Source organism: Parus major, chromosome 5 (assembly GCF_001522545.3).
Source record: "Parus major isolate Abel chromosome 5, Parus_major1.1, whole genome shotgun sequence".
Classification (NCBI taxonomy): domain Eukaryota; kingdom Metazoa; phylum Chordata; class Aves; order Passeriformes; family Paridae; genus Parus; species Parus major.
The window spans coordinates 36,054,312-36,075,007 of record NC_031774.1 but is presented as its reverse complement, the minus strand read 5'-3'; the positions used below and the strand labels follow the sequence as shown (position 1 = coordinate 36,075,007).

Below are 20,696 nucleotides of genomic sequence, written 5' to 3'. Positions count from 1 at the left end.
ATGGATCCAGTAAAACAGTGCAAAGGGGGAACAGACCATGCAACAGTGAAGAAATACTGTCTGAAGGATGGAGCAGATAACGTAAGTTATTAGCTGTAGCACTCTTTTTTGCTAGCTTTTGAATACACTCTGCAGTAACATGTGCAAAGTATTTTGAGAGCTTCAAATTACAATTCTCGTACAAATGTGAAGAAGTAATATTGTACATTCCAGAAACCTCTTCATTCATAAAATATTCCTGACCATATGTCTGTAAGCTAATAGCAATCACCAAAATGGCATGAAACATGGCACAAAAAAGTGTGAAAAATAACACATGACAGAGATCTGATACATCTTCAGGGAGAAGTTTCAGGGGAAAATACTCCAATGTCAGCAACATTCAGTGGCTATCAGAAATTTATTTCTTCTCATTTTGTCATTACCAATTAATCCTAACTATACTGACAGTAAAAGGTTAAAAAGGAAATAAATTAAGATTATTGTCAATCATTACATACAGAAAAATAATTAACTCAGTATGTTTATTTATCTATTTTTTGCTAGTTGATTAAATGAATGATTGATGACAGGTTCCTTGTTTTCTTTTCCTTCATTTTGTCAGTATAAATGATCAGTATGAAACTAAACGAAGACATTAAATTGAAATTGTTAGAAGCACAAAATATAAAGCAGATGGATCCAGATTACTTCACCTCACTTGTTACTTTAGTGTAACTTAGGAAAATGCATTTATATGTACAAAGAGAATTCCATTAATAGCAGAAATAAACAATAACCTGACTTACTTTCCTCTCAGATATTACATATTAATATTCAAGCTTCCCTTTTAAAGAAGAGCCTTTTAATAATTTTGTAGAGAAATTGTGTAAATGAATTCACTTATCCTATTTTCCTCAGATAAATAGGAAATGTATCACTGGATAACCCATGGCTAACAGTTTGTGCAAAGATGCCAAAGCATTCTTAAATGCTGACTAGAGTTCTGGAAAACACAACCCTAGTATAAAGCTTTGGGGAAGATATAAGGGAAAATATGGGCACAGTCAATTGAAAAATTGTCCTTTGGGTAATGTGAGAGGAGGGAAGAAAGTGAGCCAGAGAGTCAGCGGTCTCTTGCCTGCCCATAAATGTGCACTCAGCATCCTCCCAGCAGAGAAATGACGAGTTAGCCCACTACATATGCAAGGATTTTCTTTTCTCACTCACTTCACAAGAAAGAGAAGCAAGACCTGAGTTCTAAAATCACTCCAAATTTTTGAGGACAGATGAAATCCCAGGACTCTGAAGTGAGGACTGAAGCACAGTTTCCCTTGAGCTGACCAAGAAATTGCTGGCTGGGCTAGGAAAGTTAACTGAGTGCTACTGCATTTTTGAAAGTTAAAGGAATTGACCCAGAAGTCTGAGGAGACTGCTTTTATATGGGATTAAAAAGAAAGTAAAATATCTTTCTCCCAGAGCCATTCACAGTGGTAAATGGTTGAAAGCCTGAAACATTTGTTACTTACAGAATTTACTGTTGAGAACACAACTGAAGGAAGTCACTGGCAAAATCTCTGGCTTTCTTTCCACTTCTGAAGAAGCTACCTGACTCTGAAGTAGCCATTTATTTTTGCTGAAGACGTGTCGCATCTCTTTTCACTGCTTGGAAATGCTAGAGGCAGCTGAGCTCAAAGCATGTGGACAGTCTGAGTTCACTCAACTCTAATTTTGAACCAGAGGAAGTGTGAGTTAAGGAGGAATTCTTTTCTTCCTATCCCCATACAAATTCTGGCTTCAGTTAATATGCTCTCTTAGAAAGTCAGTTACTTTTCCTCATAGATCCCTAATTTCTGTGCACCACAGTATTAGGATTGTAGAGGTGACTCTGAGGCAGGTTTGGCTTGAAGGGAACCATTTGTGTGTGCTCAGGAAGGATCCTCTAAGCTCGCTCAGTTTGGCTGTGCTGTGGTTTCCCTTGTCCAGATATGAAATTGATACCAAACATGACAGTTCAAGTTTTCTGGATAAGACAGGTATCTGACTGGAAAGTATCATAAGGAACTTTTCAGACAACCCTGAACAGTTTTTTTTCCCAGAAATCTCCTGAAGTCTGTGGGTAAGATAATAGTGCACTTGTACTATCCTGGCCCATTCAATATCCTAACTGTGAAATCCACTTTCCCCAGAAGAGTACTTCCCCAGTCTCACCCTGTGGTACCAGTTCTCTATGTTCGGGTCTTACAACCTATTCCTACTGAAAGAATTATGCCATTGAAACAAAATAAAAAATAAAGGGTAACTTTCAGTATTCACAATTATTCATGAGAATTCACTCTTGACATCATTCAATCCATATCAGCAGAAGGAATCCAGAGCCACATCTCAATGAGACAAACATTCAGGTTAATTCCCAAAGTAAAAAACAGAAACAAAAATAAAAAACAACATCAAAATGGCATGTCCATGTTACATGAAAATATATATCAAATACATGTCTCTGGGTTAAACCAAAGATTATCACACTGGAATACCTACTGCAATTTTTACTTTTGGTGTTTATGACAGTTACTGAAGTAGTCTTTTCAGCTGTGGTTTCCTTCATTCTCAAAATATGTTAGAAAATTGGATACAACTCAAGTAAGAGCTACAAGAGTGATTAGACTTCTAAAAGTCATTCCCTATAGTGAAAGACTAAGAAAGCTCAATTTATTTAGTTACTGAAAAGAAGGTTAAGAGGATCACAATACCTACATGTGGAAGAGATTTCTGACAGTAGGCAGCTCATTAATCTAGTGAAAAAGGCATAACAAGATCCAGTGTTTGGATGCTGAAGCTGAAATAAGACTACAAATGAGGCACACTTTTTTCACAGTGACAGTAATTAACCGTTGGAACAATCTGCCCAGGGATGTGGTTGATTCTTTATCATTTAAATGCTTTACACCAACATTAGATACTTTCCGAAGAGATAAGCCTATGCGTCAAACAGATGCAGAAAATACTGGATGAGGTTCTGTCTCGGGTCTGCAAGAAGTCGGCCTGGATGCTTATCAGAGCTGCTCAACACTGTAGCTCAACACAACAGTGCTACAGGTGCTCTGCACTCCCAGGAGCAGTCCTCTCACACCATCACACCTGCCCTTGGCAGGCAGTTCAGCTCACACGGAACAAACACTGTCTCCAAAATTCACCTTCCTGTTTCACAGGTAAAATGAGAGCCCTCTCAAGGCAGATATCTCTTCACAGATCATCCCATGCCACATTCACTGTCTGGCACAATTACTGCTGGAGACCAAAACACACCAAAACCACCAGTAAGTGCATAGTGTACTTATCTTACTTCGTGTACAAAGCTGTTTGAGCACTGACTTTCCCAGATGCTTCCACCCAAGGAACACCTCTTGGGCTGACTCCAAGCTAATGACGAGTGAGTAGAGCACAGCAAATCGCCTCTCAACATAGCTGCCTCTATGTAAAATTCAGCTCCTTTATGTCTTATGAGTGTTGGAGAATCAAGAAGCTCCATGAGGATGTTGAAAAAACCAACTAAAACCAAATTAATGATGAGGTTAGGTGAGCTGCTAATTTTCATCTCAGCTCCTTAGCAGCATTCGTAAAAGAAAACTTGCCCTTTAAATCTTCAGGATAGGATGTTGAAATAAAAGAATAGCAGAGGTAAAAAAAAAAGGTCAGAGAGACAAGCTACAAAAAGCAGGACAAGAATAATAAATAACAGCACTGATACACAAAATAAGCAGAAACAGCTGGTATATAGAGGTAAAGAAAAAATGCTGTTTGAAAGTATTTAATAGATGAAAAAAATTATTTTCAGAAGAACAAAGCTAAATACCCCATTTATTCACCTCTAGGAAGGGATAGAAAGAACCATTTAAAATGTAAATAAAAATTATGTCCTCGGAATGTTGTAGGAAGGTGGAAATGCACAGAAATTAATTGCACCTGGACTTGCCATACAATATACGTGCTACAGACTTGTGTAGATTTTTTTAGAATACCTAGTTATTATATTTTATTTTTTTTTGACACTTAAAAGATTCTCAATGGACTACAAAACCTTTATAAATTACTAAAGGTAGGGTTTCTTTATTATGAGATACACCTAATTAAGACAATATAACACCAAGATTCAATATAAAATGGATTAGCAATATTCTTCCTCTTTGATTTCTTCATTACCTACCCTGACTGAAAATCTTCATGTTATTCTGAAAAATATCTCTTCATAGACATCGGTTAAATTTCTAAATGTGTTAAACTTCCTTTCATTAAACGCAGCATTCTTGCAAAGGACATGAAGACAGTGTTATTGGTTAAGAACTGCACTCCTGGTCTTAGGACATGGGAAGAGGGCTCTGTTCCCTGCTCTAACACACACTTCTCTTGGGATATTGAAAAGTCACTCTTGGCTTTGCAAATGTGCTCAGCAGCTGCTTCTTATGATCAGATTACCAAAGTGCTGAAATCTTTTGAAAATCCAGCTATTTATTTTGTTGCTGAATAGGATCAGAGATCTTTTGAAATCTGCCTCCAGTTGGAGTGCTGTGCTCTTTTGAAAAGCTAGCCCTAAATCTGTATATGCCTCAATTTCTCTATTAGCATTATCAGCACTGTTCTGCATCAAGAGGATGAGAAACAGCTCACATACACAGTAATTCAAATTTGAAAGGGGATATATAGATGTACAATTGCTCTTATAATTGTAAAAATACAACATATACTTATAAAAGAAAATAAAAAAGCTGTTCCTGATTTTTCCTAACTTCTGCACAAATGGTTTTCTTTAAGATCTACAGTGATGTAGTGTTGACAGTATTATTCTACTTGCTATAGGCAAAGTTTGGGAATTGTCTGTATGTACTGAAATGTGAGCAAAGATACTTCTCTGCCTTCCTTTCATGGTTATAAATATGTGTTTAACTACTTTACAGATGATGAAATAAGACACAGAATTTTGTACTTGCATGTGGTACCATCCCATGCAAAGCAAAGCAAAAATCATTTTTATAGGATTCAAGAAGAATGCAAAGTGACAACACACGCATGCTTGTGCAGGTGTAAGAATTATAGGGAATGATGAGCTTAAGTACTGAAATTAAGGTAAGAATTTTCTAGCAGCTCCATTCAGGACAACTCTGGCATAACTGGTGTTTAAGTATTTGGTGAGGCACTTGCCTTTCTTTCCTTCCATAGGAACAGAAAGTGCAGTGACTGAAACCTTTGAAATTTAAAATAAAAATATTCACTTTGGCTCAAAAGCTAGCAAATAAACATAAAATTACGTTTCTTAAGGGAGCTTGATATTTTAAAACAACACAAGTTCCCCAGCTGTGTAGTAATTCTTATTTCGCTTGTGATCTCGGGCAGATAGAGAGGCTTACATGTTCTCTAAATTGTAAGCTCTATATGAAGGGTGTTCTTTAATTACTGACAGCTAATGAAAACAGTTTTTACTGATCTCTCTAATGTCCTGGGAAAGTCTTTACTATGGATTCATTGTATTCTGCTTTATATCCCTGATTGAAATGGGAGACCACAAGAGCATAGGGATTTGGTGGAAACTCGATTTCCTTCCTCTGGCTTCAAAGAGAACAGTTGCAGAAATTAAGCTGCGTTGATATTGTGGTCAAACTTTGGTCAGACTGTGGTTATGCTCACATACTATATAGATATAAAATCACTGCACTTTGGTTTTTAAAACCGCTGGATCTACCGTCAGTATCTAAATCTTGCTCTGTTGATCAGAGGGATCTAATATAACTCTTACATGAAAATGAGTATTAATATTAAACACATATACTTCACTTCCAGGGCTCTATTATTTACTCCAAATACTGAGACAATCACTTTGAAAAATGCTAGTAAATGTATAACTGCAATCGTATGAGATGGAAAACACAGATTTTCTATTTAAAAAAAATATATATTTTGTGTTTTCTTTCATTTCAGACAAAATATTTTCTTAGAGTCATAATTTTTTACATGTAATATAGAGCGATGTAACTCTTGGTAAAACAAATATTGTAAAAGCCTATTCAATTACAGCGCTTTATTCACTCTAAGCATCCTCATCTGGTTTGTTGTTTTGGTTTTTTTTAAATCTGTTTGTTTGTGGGTTTTTCTAGGTTTCTGCTGCATTCATTATCAGTTGGTTAACGTATTTCTTCATACAGATGTATTTACTAGCCCTGCAATAGATATCCCTCAACAAAATGTAAAAGCAGGATTCATTCACTGGGAGATATATGGTAGAGGTTCAGATGACCCAGAAAACCAATAAGCTACAATAATAGAAGACTAAGCTCTGTGGAATGTAGCAGGGCTTTATGAATGTCCTTATATTCCCTGCCCAGCTGAGGAGACTAAGGTAGGAATGCTGTACTGAAACTGTTCAATCCAACCACAAGAACCAATTCCTCAACAACTTTCATTTGCAAAATGGTGCGTCACGATATTAAGCTTGACTGAGACTTTGTCCAAAGCACTCTTCATAGCAAAGACACTTTCCCTCTGTTCAGAGAAGGGTGAATAAAAAGACAAATAGAAGTTCCATCAGATGGTGCAATCTGCAGATAGCAACAGCCTTTTTTCATTTTACATATCAAAAACTACAGCAGTGATTACTGTTCCTGATTACTACAAGCAAAAAGCAGAACAAGCGCTTTTGGCACACCGGATTCATTGCACATCTGTAATTGGCTAACCCCATCATGTGAGTTATTTCAAAAAGTTATGTACACTGCACATATAATTTATGATAGTCATGCTTCTTAAAAAGACCACCTGGAGCTAACCCATGCAATATAAAACATGAATGTAAAAATCATATGGAAGCATTTTATTAAGAGCATTGGAAAAGAGGACTTTTGCAGCATTGACTTTTACACAAAAATTTCAAATGGATGAAAATCCATATCATTACAGTGAAAAGAAATTAATTTGATTTAAATTGAAACGTTTTCCCTGGTTTATTTGAGAATCACTATTAAGGTTGGAGCCAAAGCAACTATCAATACTCTACTCCTACTGATAAATTTACCTCTGCAAGTGTGAAGCCCAAGCTTTTGCCAAAACCCACTCAGCCAACACCATCAATGTTCTCAACCATGCATTGTAATGCAAACACCCACCACCTTTTAGCAGGAATGAGGAAAGTATGTTCTCAGCTTAGGAGTGAATTTTTGCTACTATGACTACTGTACACAGAAAGACAGGCACATCGAAGGAAGAACAAATAAAAGGAAAAGTTACAAACTTTGAATTTTCTTTTAAATATTAATATTATTCACCAGATTGTTTTCATAAAAAAGGCTGCATTAAGGATAACCACATGTAGAGAAAAATGCAGGACTACAAAAAGGAGAGCCCTGGACACTGAATACAAGAGGAAGACATTTTGCATATTTGGGGCTTCAGCTCTGGACTCAAAAAAAACCACCTCAAATGGCTAAGAATAGTAAACTATATTAAAAGAACATAATAAATATGCAATGTTATCCAAATCATTGTAACTACACTAGAAGAGAAAGGAAGATTAATAGCAGTGTAATAGAATGGGAATACAGTAGTTGCTGTGAGTGAGAGAAGAGACACTAAAGTCCCCTTTTCTATTTCCTTGCTCTTAAAACACTTACTTGTTTGGTTGGTTTCCTATTTAATTGTTAAATTTCAAGGTGGAGTTCTAGCAATAAACAACACTTCTAGGGACTGACATCTGACTGACAACATTTTAGAAAAAGTATTAATTTGTTATCAGCAGTAAATGTTTTGTGTCTCCACAGAAGTGATGGATAGAACTTTTTACGATACAAATAAACCACCATGAGAAAGTAAATCATTCACTCATTTCTGCTAGCAGAAGTGGAAGGATCAGGTAGGTTCTTTTTATGCCTTTCTTCATGGAAAAAAAAAAAAAAAGAGCTGAACTTGAAACGCTTTTCCCATTTTTTCTGTTCTGCTTCACAAAAACCCAGAACCCTTCAAAGTCTTTTAACTCCAGTAGCCTAGCATTTAGGACAGCAATGACAACATTAAAATAATACTAATTGTGATAATAGTAGTCATAGTAGGAATAATAATAACTACAACAACATCAACAAAAAACATTCTTATTCTGAAAAAAATAATTTTTAGTTTTGATTTCCTAAACTGCATAGATTGTTGTCTATAATCCAAACATCATTTTAATTTGAAAATTTTAAATCAGCATTCAAGCCATATTTATTCCCAGTTTCTTGATGATCATACCCAGAGCAGATTCTGTAGAAAAACAGAAACACCTTTCTTAATAGTAACTTTTACTTCAATCTTCTTTCCAAGATCAATTAATTTTATGGTTGATGTGTTTAACTTGGTTCTGCCAATATAATATTCTTACAGTATTTTAAAACCATAATTGTTACAACACCTAGGACATCAAGTGCCTTACAAATATTTCGGTATACGATGTTAACTAGATTAAAATTATTTAATTATTAACATTAATCAGTATCCTAGTTAACTGGACTTGTAATTTCAGACATTTAAGCTAGGTTTGTTTGATAAGAATTACTTTCCATTTATCCATGTTTGTTGAAAAAAATATAACAATCTTACTTTTATCCCTTTAGTGCAGGAAATTTCCCAATAATCTGCCTATAATGCTTTGAGGCTAAAACAGCTCACTACTCTGAACTTCACATCACCAGCACTTGCAAAGTGTGGATTATCCTGAAAATTGTATCAGCAACCTGAGCTAGAAATACTTGTAGAACTGATTCTGTACAAGCAAGCACTTAAATAAATCTTATCAAGCTCTTCTTCCTTTTCTGCATCATTAGATGTTTTATTCTATCTTACTGCTAAAGAGCCTATACTGTTGCCAGAATTATTTAACATTTCTAAAACACATAAACCCATTTCTTTCTTGATTTTTTCTAATCCCATTAGATTTTTTCTTAATGTCTCTACTTTTTCTTGCCAACATTTTGCAGCTCACACATTCCAGTTTATCTTACTATATACTTTCCTTTAATTCCCTAAGTTTTCTATAAACACACATACTTATTTTTTCATGTTAATTATTTTCTGTCATTCCACAAAAGGATGCAGTTTTAGAGTTTTCAGGTGCACAGGAAATTATAATTTCATATTTTTCTCTTTAGCAGTTCTAGTCTTAGGGGTTCCAGCTCTAGCTTTCATTCTAATTTTTTCCATCAAAATTTTTCCTCACAGTCAGCTTCACCCATAAGTTTCCCCACTAGGCAGTTAGTCCCCCAAATGCACTGAGTATATATACCCTCCTCTGTTAGCCAGATTTGAAATCAATTAGGTCATGTCACCGGACAACCACCAACTCTTAGTCCCATATTCAATTCACCTTTCCTATGGCAACGAGATTCAAACAAAACTACCTCATTCTGGATCCCATATCCTTCATACCAGAAAACCATCAACAATTATCACAGATAACATTCATGTTTTACCATATTTTACCTCCTGAAATTTCCAGCACTTGGTTTCTGTTACATTCAAAATAAAACTAACCATCTTTAACTCATGTAATAGGTTGAAGGCTAAGGTACTTCTCCCTATGGCTGCACTGCCACATAAAGAGGTTTACAATGGATAAACATTACGTTTACAATCAGTGGTTGATGCTGATACATAGTCAGAGCACGATACTGGCCTATATATAAACAAGGATCAGATTCTCATAAGAACAATGCCTGCAAGGCAGGGAGAAATAAATTACAGGGCTATCTGAATTCTCCAGCACAAGAACAGAAATTCTGCACAACAGATCTGGATTTGGAGACTCTTTTCACATCAAGGAATACCACCAATTCACCTGAGTTATCCTGTTTTCATCTGATTGTTTTTTTCACATAAAACTTTGAAAAACAATGTCTTAGGCCAAAAACAGTAAAGAAGAAAGTAATTCTTTGCTGTCACAGATGGTTTCCCTGAGAGAGCAGTGATGGGGTTCAGAATGGAAGGTGGTCTTACTGGAAGGCTTGTGGGTTTTAGCAGGGAAAGGCTTGCACTGTCTTGCCCTTCCTGGCTCAGAAGACAACACTCAATTTAAAATATAAAAGGCTAACAACAGGTAATGTTATTTAAAGTGTTTCCACAATAAGGTCATGCAGAAGAGAACTTACTCTTCTCTTCTAAGTGCATACATATCTAGCACAAAATTTATTAGAAAAAGATATTTAAATTAATGAAAGTAATTCCACTTGACATTTGGGATAACAATTACCGTACTTTCTAATTATCATTATTGCTTGTTTTCTTTCCCAGAGAATTCAAAGGGCTGGACTTATTTCCTCAACCCCAAGCCCCACAGTATGATATGACATCAAGTACATTTTCAGCCTAGACTTACATACTTTGTTTATTTTGAGAATGGAACCTCTGGAAAACATGCTACTTTGAAGGAAAAATGTGTGATTTTGTTTTAAAGTGTAATTTTTCTTCTTGTGTTTATCAATTTTTATTTTTTTTTAATCTCTGTACCGATGCAGACTTGCAGTAACGTTGAGTGATTTGTGGTAAGGAACTTTTCAGGGTTGTATTTACTTATATTGAACAGGAACAATTTGGGCGAGAAGTATTTCAATACACCACAAATACCTCTGAGAGCATCTGATTTCTCCTCCTAGTAATATATATCAATTCCAGAATAAAAATGCATAAAACTACCTATTTGCAGAACACAGAACACTGAAAGTAGAGATGGCTAAACTAAAAGTGAGATTCTTTACACAACCTACCAGTCAGTCAGTATTACTTACTGAAGACCTTTCTCACTCCTCAGCTATAATCTCTCACTCATCTCTTCTCTTACAGCAGAAGTAAGAGGGTTTTTTCTTATGTAGCATAAAATGTAAAGTTTTGGCTTGGAAAAATAAAAATTATAAACCCACTTTTAATTTGACATACCCAAAGTTGTCTTACGTATTCTAGTTTCCACATGTCACATCATTCAACAGCAAATAATACTTGTGGCCTTACAAAAACAATTGTATCTCCAAAGACAGAAATTAAGACCTCACTTGAATAAAAAAAAAAATAAAAAAAATTGTAATTATTTCAATGTTATCATGGCAAATTACCAGGTCAAGGATTCACAAAATTAGGCACAGAGTACTGGATGTAATTTCTGTGGCAAAAGAAACAGAAATTGTTCAAGGCAAAGGGTCATGAGCCTTCTTTTCATAGTGGAAGTGGTCCTGAGTCAGAACCAATGTCCCAAAGATTGCCCAAAACCAAAACCCACAGCATGATTTTACATCAGCCAAACACATTCAACACACTGTGGAAGATCACTGTGCCTCCCACTCCTCCGCTCCTTTTTCTTTTCACTACTAAAAAAAATAAAAACATTAAAAAAAAGAAAAACATGTGGCTTGGCAAAAAGACCCACAATAAAAAGAACATGAAAACTTGCATGATTTTGAATGCTTTGAGAAATAGTTTTTGCTAAAAGTACTATGAAATTTTAAGTCAATAATTTGAAGACAATATTCCAGAATACAAAGGTCCTCACAAGAGTTTGATGTTGCAACAGGACTACAAGGCCTAGTATCATATCAGAATGCACATGAGAATTTCAAGTTCCATGCCCCATAAAGTACCACTTCCTGACTGAAAACACAGCATATGCTATGAAAATACTTCTATTTCCAGACAACTTCCAGAAAGCTCACATTTGAGTTCAAAAAACTGATATACAGCTCATTTACTGTTCTCTTCAGAACGTACCCCAGACTAGGAAGAAAGACTTTTGGAAGGATGGAAACAGAGGCGAATAGTACTGTTATTCATAACACATTGTATGTACTATCAAAGACTGAAAATTTTATTCCTACTGACAATAAGTACATCTTGATTATTTTCTTCCATGCAGAATCATACCCCGGTCTTTAAGTACTGTCTTTAAACACATCTGCTGTAAGTTGCTTATTTGTTTTTAAGGATTGAGTCTTCCTACACACAGAAAGCCTTAGACAAAAAAAAAAAAAAAAAAAAGAAAAAAAAGAAAAATGACTGAAGTCTGCTGTATTAGAGGATGGAAATTTTTTCCATTTTTAGCAAATGTCAAATCATTGGCTATTGCTTTTAAGATTAATAAAAGATATAATGGTTTTTAGATCGCCTCTAAATAAAGATTACTATGAATGGAGAAATGATTTACCAATAGTCACCACAATGAGATTTCTTTAAAGGTTACAATCATCAGTTATTTAGCTGAAACACTGCTGAGAATGCCTGGTCATTTCTTGAATAATGCATAATGTTCATTGCAGATTTGATCTGTATTATAACAACACAGATATTTCTAAAATAATGGAGAAAACTATCTGTTACTTTCCAATTGCTCAAGATATTTCCATGAAGTAATTGACTCTGAAAATATTATATGGAGTTATCTGAGTGCTCATTTGCAAGCACAACTTGTAGTGATCACTACACAATAGGCATAAGAAAACAAACTCATCAGCCTTTACAGACTTCTAAGAAAAGCTGTGATAAATACAGAGCCGAGTAAAGTAACCCTACCTGAAATACTAAATTAAAATTATTAAATTGCTGTGCAGTACTGGGGGACAGATTTAAAACAAAGCTTTTAAAATAAATGATTAATACAAGCAGACCAACGCATTTGGGGGAAGGAGAAAAATAGCAGTTGCCTACACAATGTAAGTACCTCTCAAATAATTTCACAAATACCTTTAAGTCTATTCAGAAGATTACTTGTGCACATACAAAGTATAATGTCTAGTGTTTTATTGTAGGTTTATCATCCATACTTCACACGAACCTGCAAGCTATTTATGTGAGCTTGTTTATACATATGAACCTCTTCAAGGGCAGCAAAATAATGCTTAATTAATGAAACTGATTTTCTTTTGATGTAATTTTCTGAATGTTTGATCAGAATGTGTTAACAGGTTTCTATGTAAGGAAAAGCGGTGAAGTCATAAAATATACCTGTACTATACAGTTAAGCCTGTTTATGTGGAAATCTTATAGAATGAAACACTCTTTCATCAAGCATTGTTACAACATACTGACACTTAAATAATACAATCCTACTTAGTAATAAGCACCAAAACAGGAGAGAAAAAAAGTCAAAACCCCTTCCTGAGCCCCCAAACCCCTTGCACCTAAAGGAATGAGAACCATAGCACTAGATGGTTGGAGGGGCAGGGTTATTATACCAGATAGGGTGAACAGACATTAAATGTTTACCCAGCTCTTTTTTAAGGAGAAACATTAATCTATGGAAGTTGTTGTCTAAGAGTAAGATTTTTTTTTTTCTTTAATTTCCTTAAAATTATTTTCTTCATTAGAATCTTTGCGCAGAGAGGAAGATTAAGTATTCAGGTATGTATTGCAGAAGAGTATAATGAAAAATAGATCTCAGATACTCTGAAAATACACACAGAGACTGGCAGACCTCAGACTGTCAGGAACACAGGACAGCCTGTAGACAGATCATAGATTGTACAGCATAGTCCACTTTACATCTACCTTGAAATACCATTTAATTGCCTGAGAATAAACTCTCATCCTGTAAAAATGGGGAACATTTGCATATTATATCAGAAGCCTAATGAACCATGTTACACTCATGTCCTGGATGATGTAATTATTACCTTTTATTTTTTCTCTGTGTGATGATATGGCAGGTAATATAAATTAAATATATGAAATGATGGCACTATGTCCAGCTACTAAATCCTCAGTCTGAAACTGCATTGGTTTTTGCCCTCCATGCCTCTCTCCATCCATTGAAAATTTTAACTTTCCTTAAATAATATCACTCCCTTTAAATAGAAGGGTAAAAGCCCTTTGCAGCATCAATACAAGTAACCCTTCATGGACAATTGTGAGCTGATAAATAAGATTCTATTTCTACCTCCTCCACTTACTCTTAAAGGTGGCTTCTTTATTTGCATCATTCAATATGCAGTCTATCTAGCTTGGTGTAGATTAAGTGTTTATAGTTCATAATTTGTGGAAAAAAACTAAAGTGCTCAAATCTCATTTGCCTCTTCCAAAAATATTGTTTCCTTCAAAATGTGAGAACAGTAATAAAGGAGTATTCTGTGCTGTGGAAGCCAGGACACACAGAAACTCCAGGTTTGGTAACCCTGATTTCTGTTACTGCAACTTGCTCCCTAATTTAATGTACTTATCAGACAGAGATCACACTGATCCAGATGGGTGGCATTAGTTGAAAATATATTAGATTACAAAAAAAAGTCCACTTAATGCAGGTCATTGGAAAGACTATTTAGGAACAACATGCACACCATCTCTAGTTTGTGGCAATTCACACCTAAAACAATGCTTTTGCTCCCCAAATGCTTGTGTGAGCATTAAAAGAGAGCCTTTAATACCAAAAAAAGTCTATTTTGTTGATAAATGTCTACTGGCTCAGAAGTCAAAATAATTTCTGTAGACATTAAAGAGGATAAATAATGTCTTAGTCTCTCGCTTGAAGATTTAAATATTTGGATGTGATGCTTTCTAACTTTAGAAATATCTGATTCTACCTTTAAGGTATAGCCAGAAAATTAAGAGATTGATTTCTCAAGTCAAGGAATAATGCCATTTTCCTCTCAAACATATACTTACATAAAAGAAAAACAAAAAATAGATAATGTATAAAACTAAAACAAAGCAACACAATAACAGGTAAATAATTTGAAACAATTTAGCCTACATCACCCAGAAGACTTACAGCTGTGATAGTTATATCATAGGTTTGTTGTTCAATAAAAAATAATTAAAATAAGAGGTTTATATGTCACCTTCACATGGTGTCTTTCTCATGCAGACCTCAGATTTCCACATTTGAATCCCTTTAAAGGATTTGATATGCAGGGAAAGAAGAAAGGATGAAGGTAAAAATTTCAATTTAGAGGTTACTAAAGGCTGCTGTATTCTATAGTACACAACAATATTTACTCCATACCTTTTACTGATGTGTTAGGTGGAGGTCCTTCCATCCTCAAGTTCCATGGAGGATCACCTTGATTAGCAAAGTCCCTCATTTTCAGATAGCTAATTGTAAGTCGGATGATGGATGCCTTGTCAAGCTGGCTGGTAATGGCTGCAGGCAGCGGCAACAACTTTGCCAACTCATAGAATTCAAAATTCTCCTTTCCCCGGCGAGAGCGAGCAGCATCTCGGGACTTTTCCTTCCTCAAAGCTTGTAAACTGAAAGAAAATAAAGAAAGTAGGACATTCATCAATATTAGTGTTTTGTCACATTTAACCAATTTGCTTTTTCACTGCTGGTCTTCTCGTCAAATTAGCACATTTTCAAAATGCTGTTGCCTATGGATCTACAGACTTCAGGATATATAAAATGGTACTCCACTTGCATGATTAAAACTAACAATAATATTTGAGTTTCAGTGGTAGCCAACGTATTATGTAACTACACTTAACTCACTTTAGCCACTTCCTTTTTAGTCTGCCTTTCCTGTGTCTGCTGTCAGTCTCAAGAAAAAAAAACAAACGAATACTGTGTACATGTGGGCTTTATCTGTCTAGGTACCATTGCTTCTCCTGACTTATTGCAAGCCAATTTTGCCTTAATTTTTGTTAAATTCTGATTCTTGGGGGAAGGATAAAAGCAGATGATTCAAGTGTTTGCCCCCTCTGATAGGGGCTGCATTGCAGCCAAGATGACCAAACAGGTTGTACACAAACTGCTGAGACACAGAAGTTTAAGTCTGCTGTAATACTGTAAAACTTCCTGTGTTTCACAAAGCTGCTCTTTAGGAGTTGTTAACGACTGTCCTTGTAGTGGAAGCAGTAACCTTCATCAGTGGGGTGAGAAAGCTGTTAATACAGTTATGTGATTCACATTTCTGATTGCAATTCACTACCACACACATGGCAGACTGACAAATTTTTCATCGGAAAGGACCTGCTTTATATTGAGCTGTTGGAAATACGAAGCCATTTTTAGTCTTGTTGCATCAATGTATCATTTGCTACTACCAATACAGAACATAGAAAGATAACTCAGATTTTACTCCTGTGATATTTGTTTAATTGGTGTAGAACTCCTGAGTGCAGTGGGAGAAGAGAGTGGGAGGACAGAAGTTAACACCTGGGGACTTTTTTTATTTTTTTTACACAGAGCAAAGTGTTCAACTCAGGATATTACAAGCTTCACCATACATCTGCCTTGATGGTTACAGGTTGGTGCTGATGCTGAGGCTGGTGTCTGTCCATCACTCTGCAAGCTGATTAGAAACTGTTCTCATACTTCAATAAGGGTCTGTCTTTCCTTTGCTTCATTTGTTTACCTACTAATTTGATGAAGTTAAAGCCACAATTCCATTAGCTAGCCGTTGGTTTACCACGGAGCTAGAACACAACCAGTGCATAATGGAACAAAAAATGCTTCTCTCCAGCTTCCACAACCCTTCCTGAAACCTCGGATTTAGCAGCAAAAAACTCATAATGATGAGATCTACAAAAGCACTTTGACATATAAAGTAAATCAGTAGAATTGAGGTATTCAGATAAAACACCATGAAGCTAAGTCTCTTTACCTGTTTTTCTAATTTGGGATCTACAGAGTTTCTCTTGTTTTAATATTCATAGCCACCTGCATTTTTGTAGCCATCCCTGCCACTTCAGAGTTGGAAGGGCATATCAGCTGGGCCCTTAACACACAAATTAAATCCCTCCATGACCATTCCCTTAGTACAGTTAACAGCAATTATATTTAAAAAGACAGTCTGCTTAAGAAATAGCAATAGTGAGATAAAGATATGGGAGGAAACAGCACATTCTTACCCACAGGTAAAGATACAGAATCCTACTGAATTATAAAGTACATACTTGGTTTTATAAACTCTATATAGAATGCTAGCACCTTGATTTGTAAATTGTATTCTAGGAAAAAAGTCCCTGAAAAATAAGATTTCACAATGCTCACTGTGGATGCATCTCTCTCAGTTTTCAAACTTTAGATATCTGCCATCATGGTTGTGGATAATCCCTCAAAAAGTGCATTAAATTTAACAGATGAAACTATTTGATGTATACAGAGACAAATGGGAGCTACAATTCTGTGAAGTATGAACTGCCCAATTAATTCCAAGGAAGTAGTATGCCCTCTACAAGTTAAATATATAAAAAAGCAACATAAGGAAAAGGCAGACAAAAGTCTCCACACAATTGCTTCCAAGTGAAATCTCAATTTCATGGCACAAGACATGGCCTTTTCTGCCTGTCACCACCTTTTTTTCCCCAGAAGCCAAGCCTGAGAATTCAAGTTAGCAGAATTGAGATTCTGTTCTGAAGGTCTGCACCGAGAGGTTCGCACCTTCTTTCCACAGCATTTAATTGTACCCCTAGGTAAGATGGGAGATTTTTAAAGATCCCTAGCAAAACAAATCAGAAAAAAATAGAGATCTGGGCAACTTCTGAAACATGTCAGAAATTAAACAGGAATAGAATATTTCTTAGAAGCACTGAAGTCTAAATCCACAATTTACAAGTCCTTTAGAGGCTTCAGGAGATTGCTGAAACTGAATAATATACTGGAATGTAAACTTACGTAAAGCATTACTGGATCAGTAACAGTTTCCAATGGAAGTCAGTTAAGCTAAAAAGTGAGGCTACCTGTGTCAGCAAACAGAATTATTTAAAAGCCGCCTATGGGTATTCAAACTTAAACAACCAGAAAAAAAAAAAGTAGAAGGGATGGGGAGCTGATATGATAAACAAAAGAAACCCCTGAGAAACAGTAGTGAGAATAACTCAGTTTTTCTCCCAACCATTTGTTCTATTGTCATTTGTGGAAGTTTCATGGGGTGAATCAAGGCAAGAAATTTGTAACTTGGAGCACACTTCTCTTGGCATCAGTGCCATTAAGCTAAATTAAGAAAGAGTGTCTGCTGATATGAGCACACAAGTCCTAATTTCTAGTCTATGTAATTCCACTAGGGAAATACACTGTACTGTTGGACACTGCAGTTATGCTGATAAAATGGGTCCTTAATTTGGGAGCAGTGATTTCCTCAGCAGGATGCAGGAATTCATTAGATACGACCTAAACATGGCTGTTAATCCTCTCTGGCACCTGTGATTCTGATAGGCAACATCAGCTTCATTGTCAGATTCTCTTAATAAAGCAAAGTGCAGGCACTAATAGACCCAAGAGGATGCTAGAGAAGAGGAGCGTGAGGTTCCCAACAGAAAGCAGTGATGCTGACACAGGACCAAAATTCATCTTGGTTCCTGTCACATGACACCTGGGACTAGAGGTGGTTATTGGAACATAAAGGAATTTGTTAAGGATCAGCCTACGAAAACTTAGAAATAACACAGGCTTTTCTGCTAAGAAAAATTAAAGTGGGGGAAACTATGCACATGTTTAGTAAGTGGCTTTCAAAAAGTGCCAAGAAAGCAAGCATCCCATGTTTAAGAGCTCTCAAATGACAGAGAAGATCCCCCAACAGTCAAGCAAATCTACATATAATATCCACAGTACCAACAAGAGAGCAACAGCAGGAAACATACCCAGGGGATATAAATATTGTTCCCTCTTAGCCTCCTGTGGAGAGGGGTAGAAGCTAAGACAATTGGATCAGGGTGCATCACTGTACAATGTCAAAGGGTGATGTTGTCATACGATGGTGAAACTTCGTGCATTCCCTTAAGAAGACATTTCTCCTAGAATTTCCATATACAGAGTCCACTAAAGAAGACTAAGAGGTTTCCAGCTGCTAGCCCCTGATAATTCTGAGAAGCAGTACCATATAAATGGGATATTTAATGGCTGGAAGACTAATGCTATTTTAGATATGGTTTCTAAAATATATTTTATTTTTCCTTTTAGGGCCTTTCCAGATGGACTGATATAAAAGGGGTCTGGCTTTTACAGATGAAAAGGTAGAAGAAATACTACCATATAATTCTAAAATGGTATACATGACATTTCTTAAGTAGATTTTCTATTGAAGACACAGCAGATGCAGAAGACATGATAATATGGTGCTGCATAAAAGTTTTATTGGTACTCGTAACTCACTTGTGATTTCATTGTGCTTGTGGTCATTCCAAGCTTAACTTGCTCCATATTTTATTTCACATAATTTTATATACTGCACATTCATAAGCATGTACATGCATCCATATCTGGGTGCACACCCACAACTTCATGTCTATCTAATTGACATCTGTCACTTCAAAGTTGGGACAATCACAGATCCTAATTTTTGCAGCATTTAATGGCAATCAAACATGTTGCAGCTTATCAACAGATACAATGACCTAGGCAAGAGTTTTTTAGAATGTGTTCACAGCACCACAGAATACTCTGAGCTGGAAGTGACCCACAAGGACAACCAAGTCCAACATGTAAATGAACGGCCTAGCTGGGGATCGAGTCCCTGATGCTGGTGTTATTAGCACCATGCTCTAACCAACTGAGCTAATCTCAGGGTCATAACAATACCTTGCTTCTGTACCTCAGTTTGGGCAGGAAAAATCAGTGAAACAATTTAATTATGTGAATTTGCATTTTGAATTTAAAGAGGGGAATGGTTGCAGTTACAAATAATTTTTGCTTGCAACTTCAAAACATAGTTTGGAAAGAGGTGCTTGGCAGACTTGCCCAATTTTAGAAAGGCAGCTCACATTTACATTTCACCTACACTGTTTCCTTAAACTTGATGCAGGCGAGACCCCCCAAGCAGAGCTTCTCAGAATATCAGTCTCCCTCTGCTCAGCCCCACATAACACTGCTGGGATTTATGGTACCTTCACTGGACTTGTCACAAATAGAGATTGGATTGGAAGCAACAGCCATAAAACAAGGTTTTAGGGACAGATGGACTGTTGAACTCAAGATATAGTGGCTTGAGCCACTGGACAGCTTATCTGTGTTGTGCTATCATAGTTACTGCTCATTTCCATTCAAAAGCACATTTTCATTCACTTTTCTACTTCACAAGCAGAGAAATATGGCAAACTCTCGCAAAGGATGCACAGTATTTTTGAGAATGACATTAAAATCCTCCCTGATTTCAGCAGAAATTTTAGAAATGCAAAAGTATATCATAACGGAGCAGTTTTTCTTATATTACTAAATATTTTTATACTTGTTACCCCGGCTGTTACTGAGCACTAGTGAATTTCTTAAGCCCCTAAAAACAATATGGATCAGTAGCAGCAACTCCAGATTTAGTATAAAAATAGCACTTAATATCTAATAATGTTTATAGCAGGCTTTATAGAGAATGAAGCAATATGTCTCTGTGTGTATTTTTCTATTAGTCTAGTCTTTTAAAGTCAAGGATCGAAAGGTCCACTATAAACAGTATCCAACTCTCTAAAGGACAAAGTCAGATGAATGTTATAACCATTTCACAGAAAAGAAATCAGTTACAAGGAAAGGCTATGCAATATTAGAGTGCACAATGAATCTGCTACCAAAAAATTTGGAGATAAGTGTTCAAGCCCCTTCAGACCTCTGAAAGAGACTTTAAATTATGCTCCTTTGGGTACAGTGTTTCCCAATATAAAGAACACAAACAGACTTACTTTCCAGTGAGCATATAGTATTACATAAAGAAATACATTTATGCTGCTCCTGAGTCCATAGATGTGAATTTGTGCAATTCTGAGTAAAACTAGAAAGACCCTTTTTTTTCCTTACTTCGTTCCACACT

General features: G+C 35.9%; 1 protein-coding gene across 1 annotated transcript in view; it reads right to left on the bottom strand.

Moving 5' to 3' along the window:
• NPAS3 (neuronal PAS domain protein 3) overlaps positions 1–20,696 on the bottom strand; it is a 589,490-nt gene that overhangs the window by 400,760 nt on the left and 168,034 nt on the right. Inside the window, exon 2 of the mRNA XM_015632068.2 lies at positions 14,969–15,213. Coding sequence (XP_015487554.1) covers positions 14,969–15,213 — 245 coding nt within the window. The remainder of the gene's footprint in view (positions 1–14,968; positions 15,214–20,696) is intronic.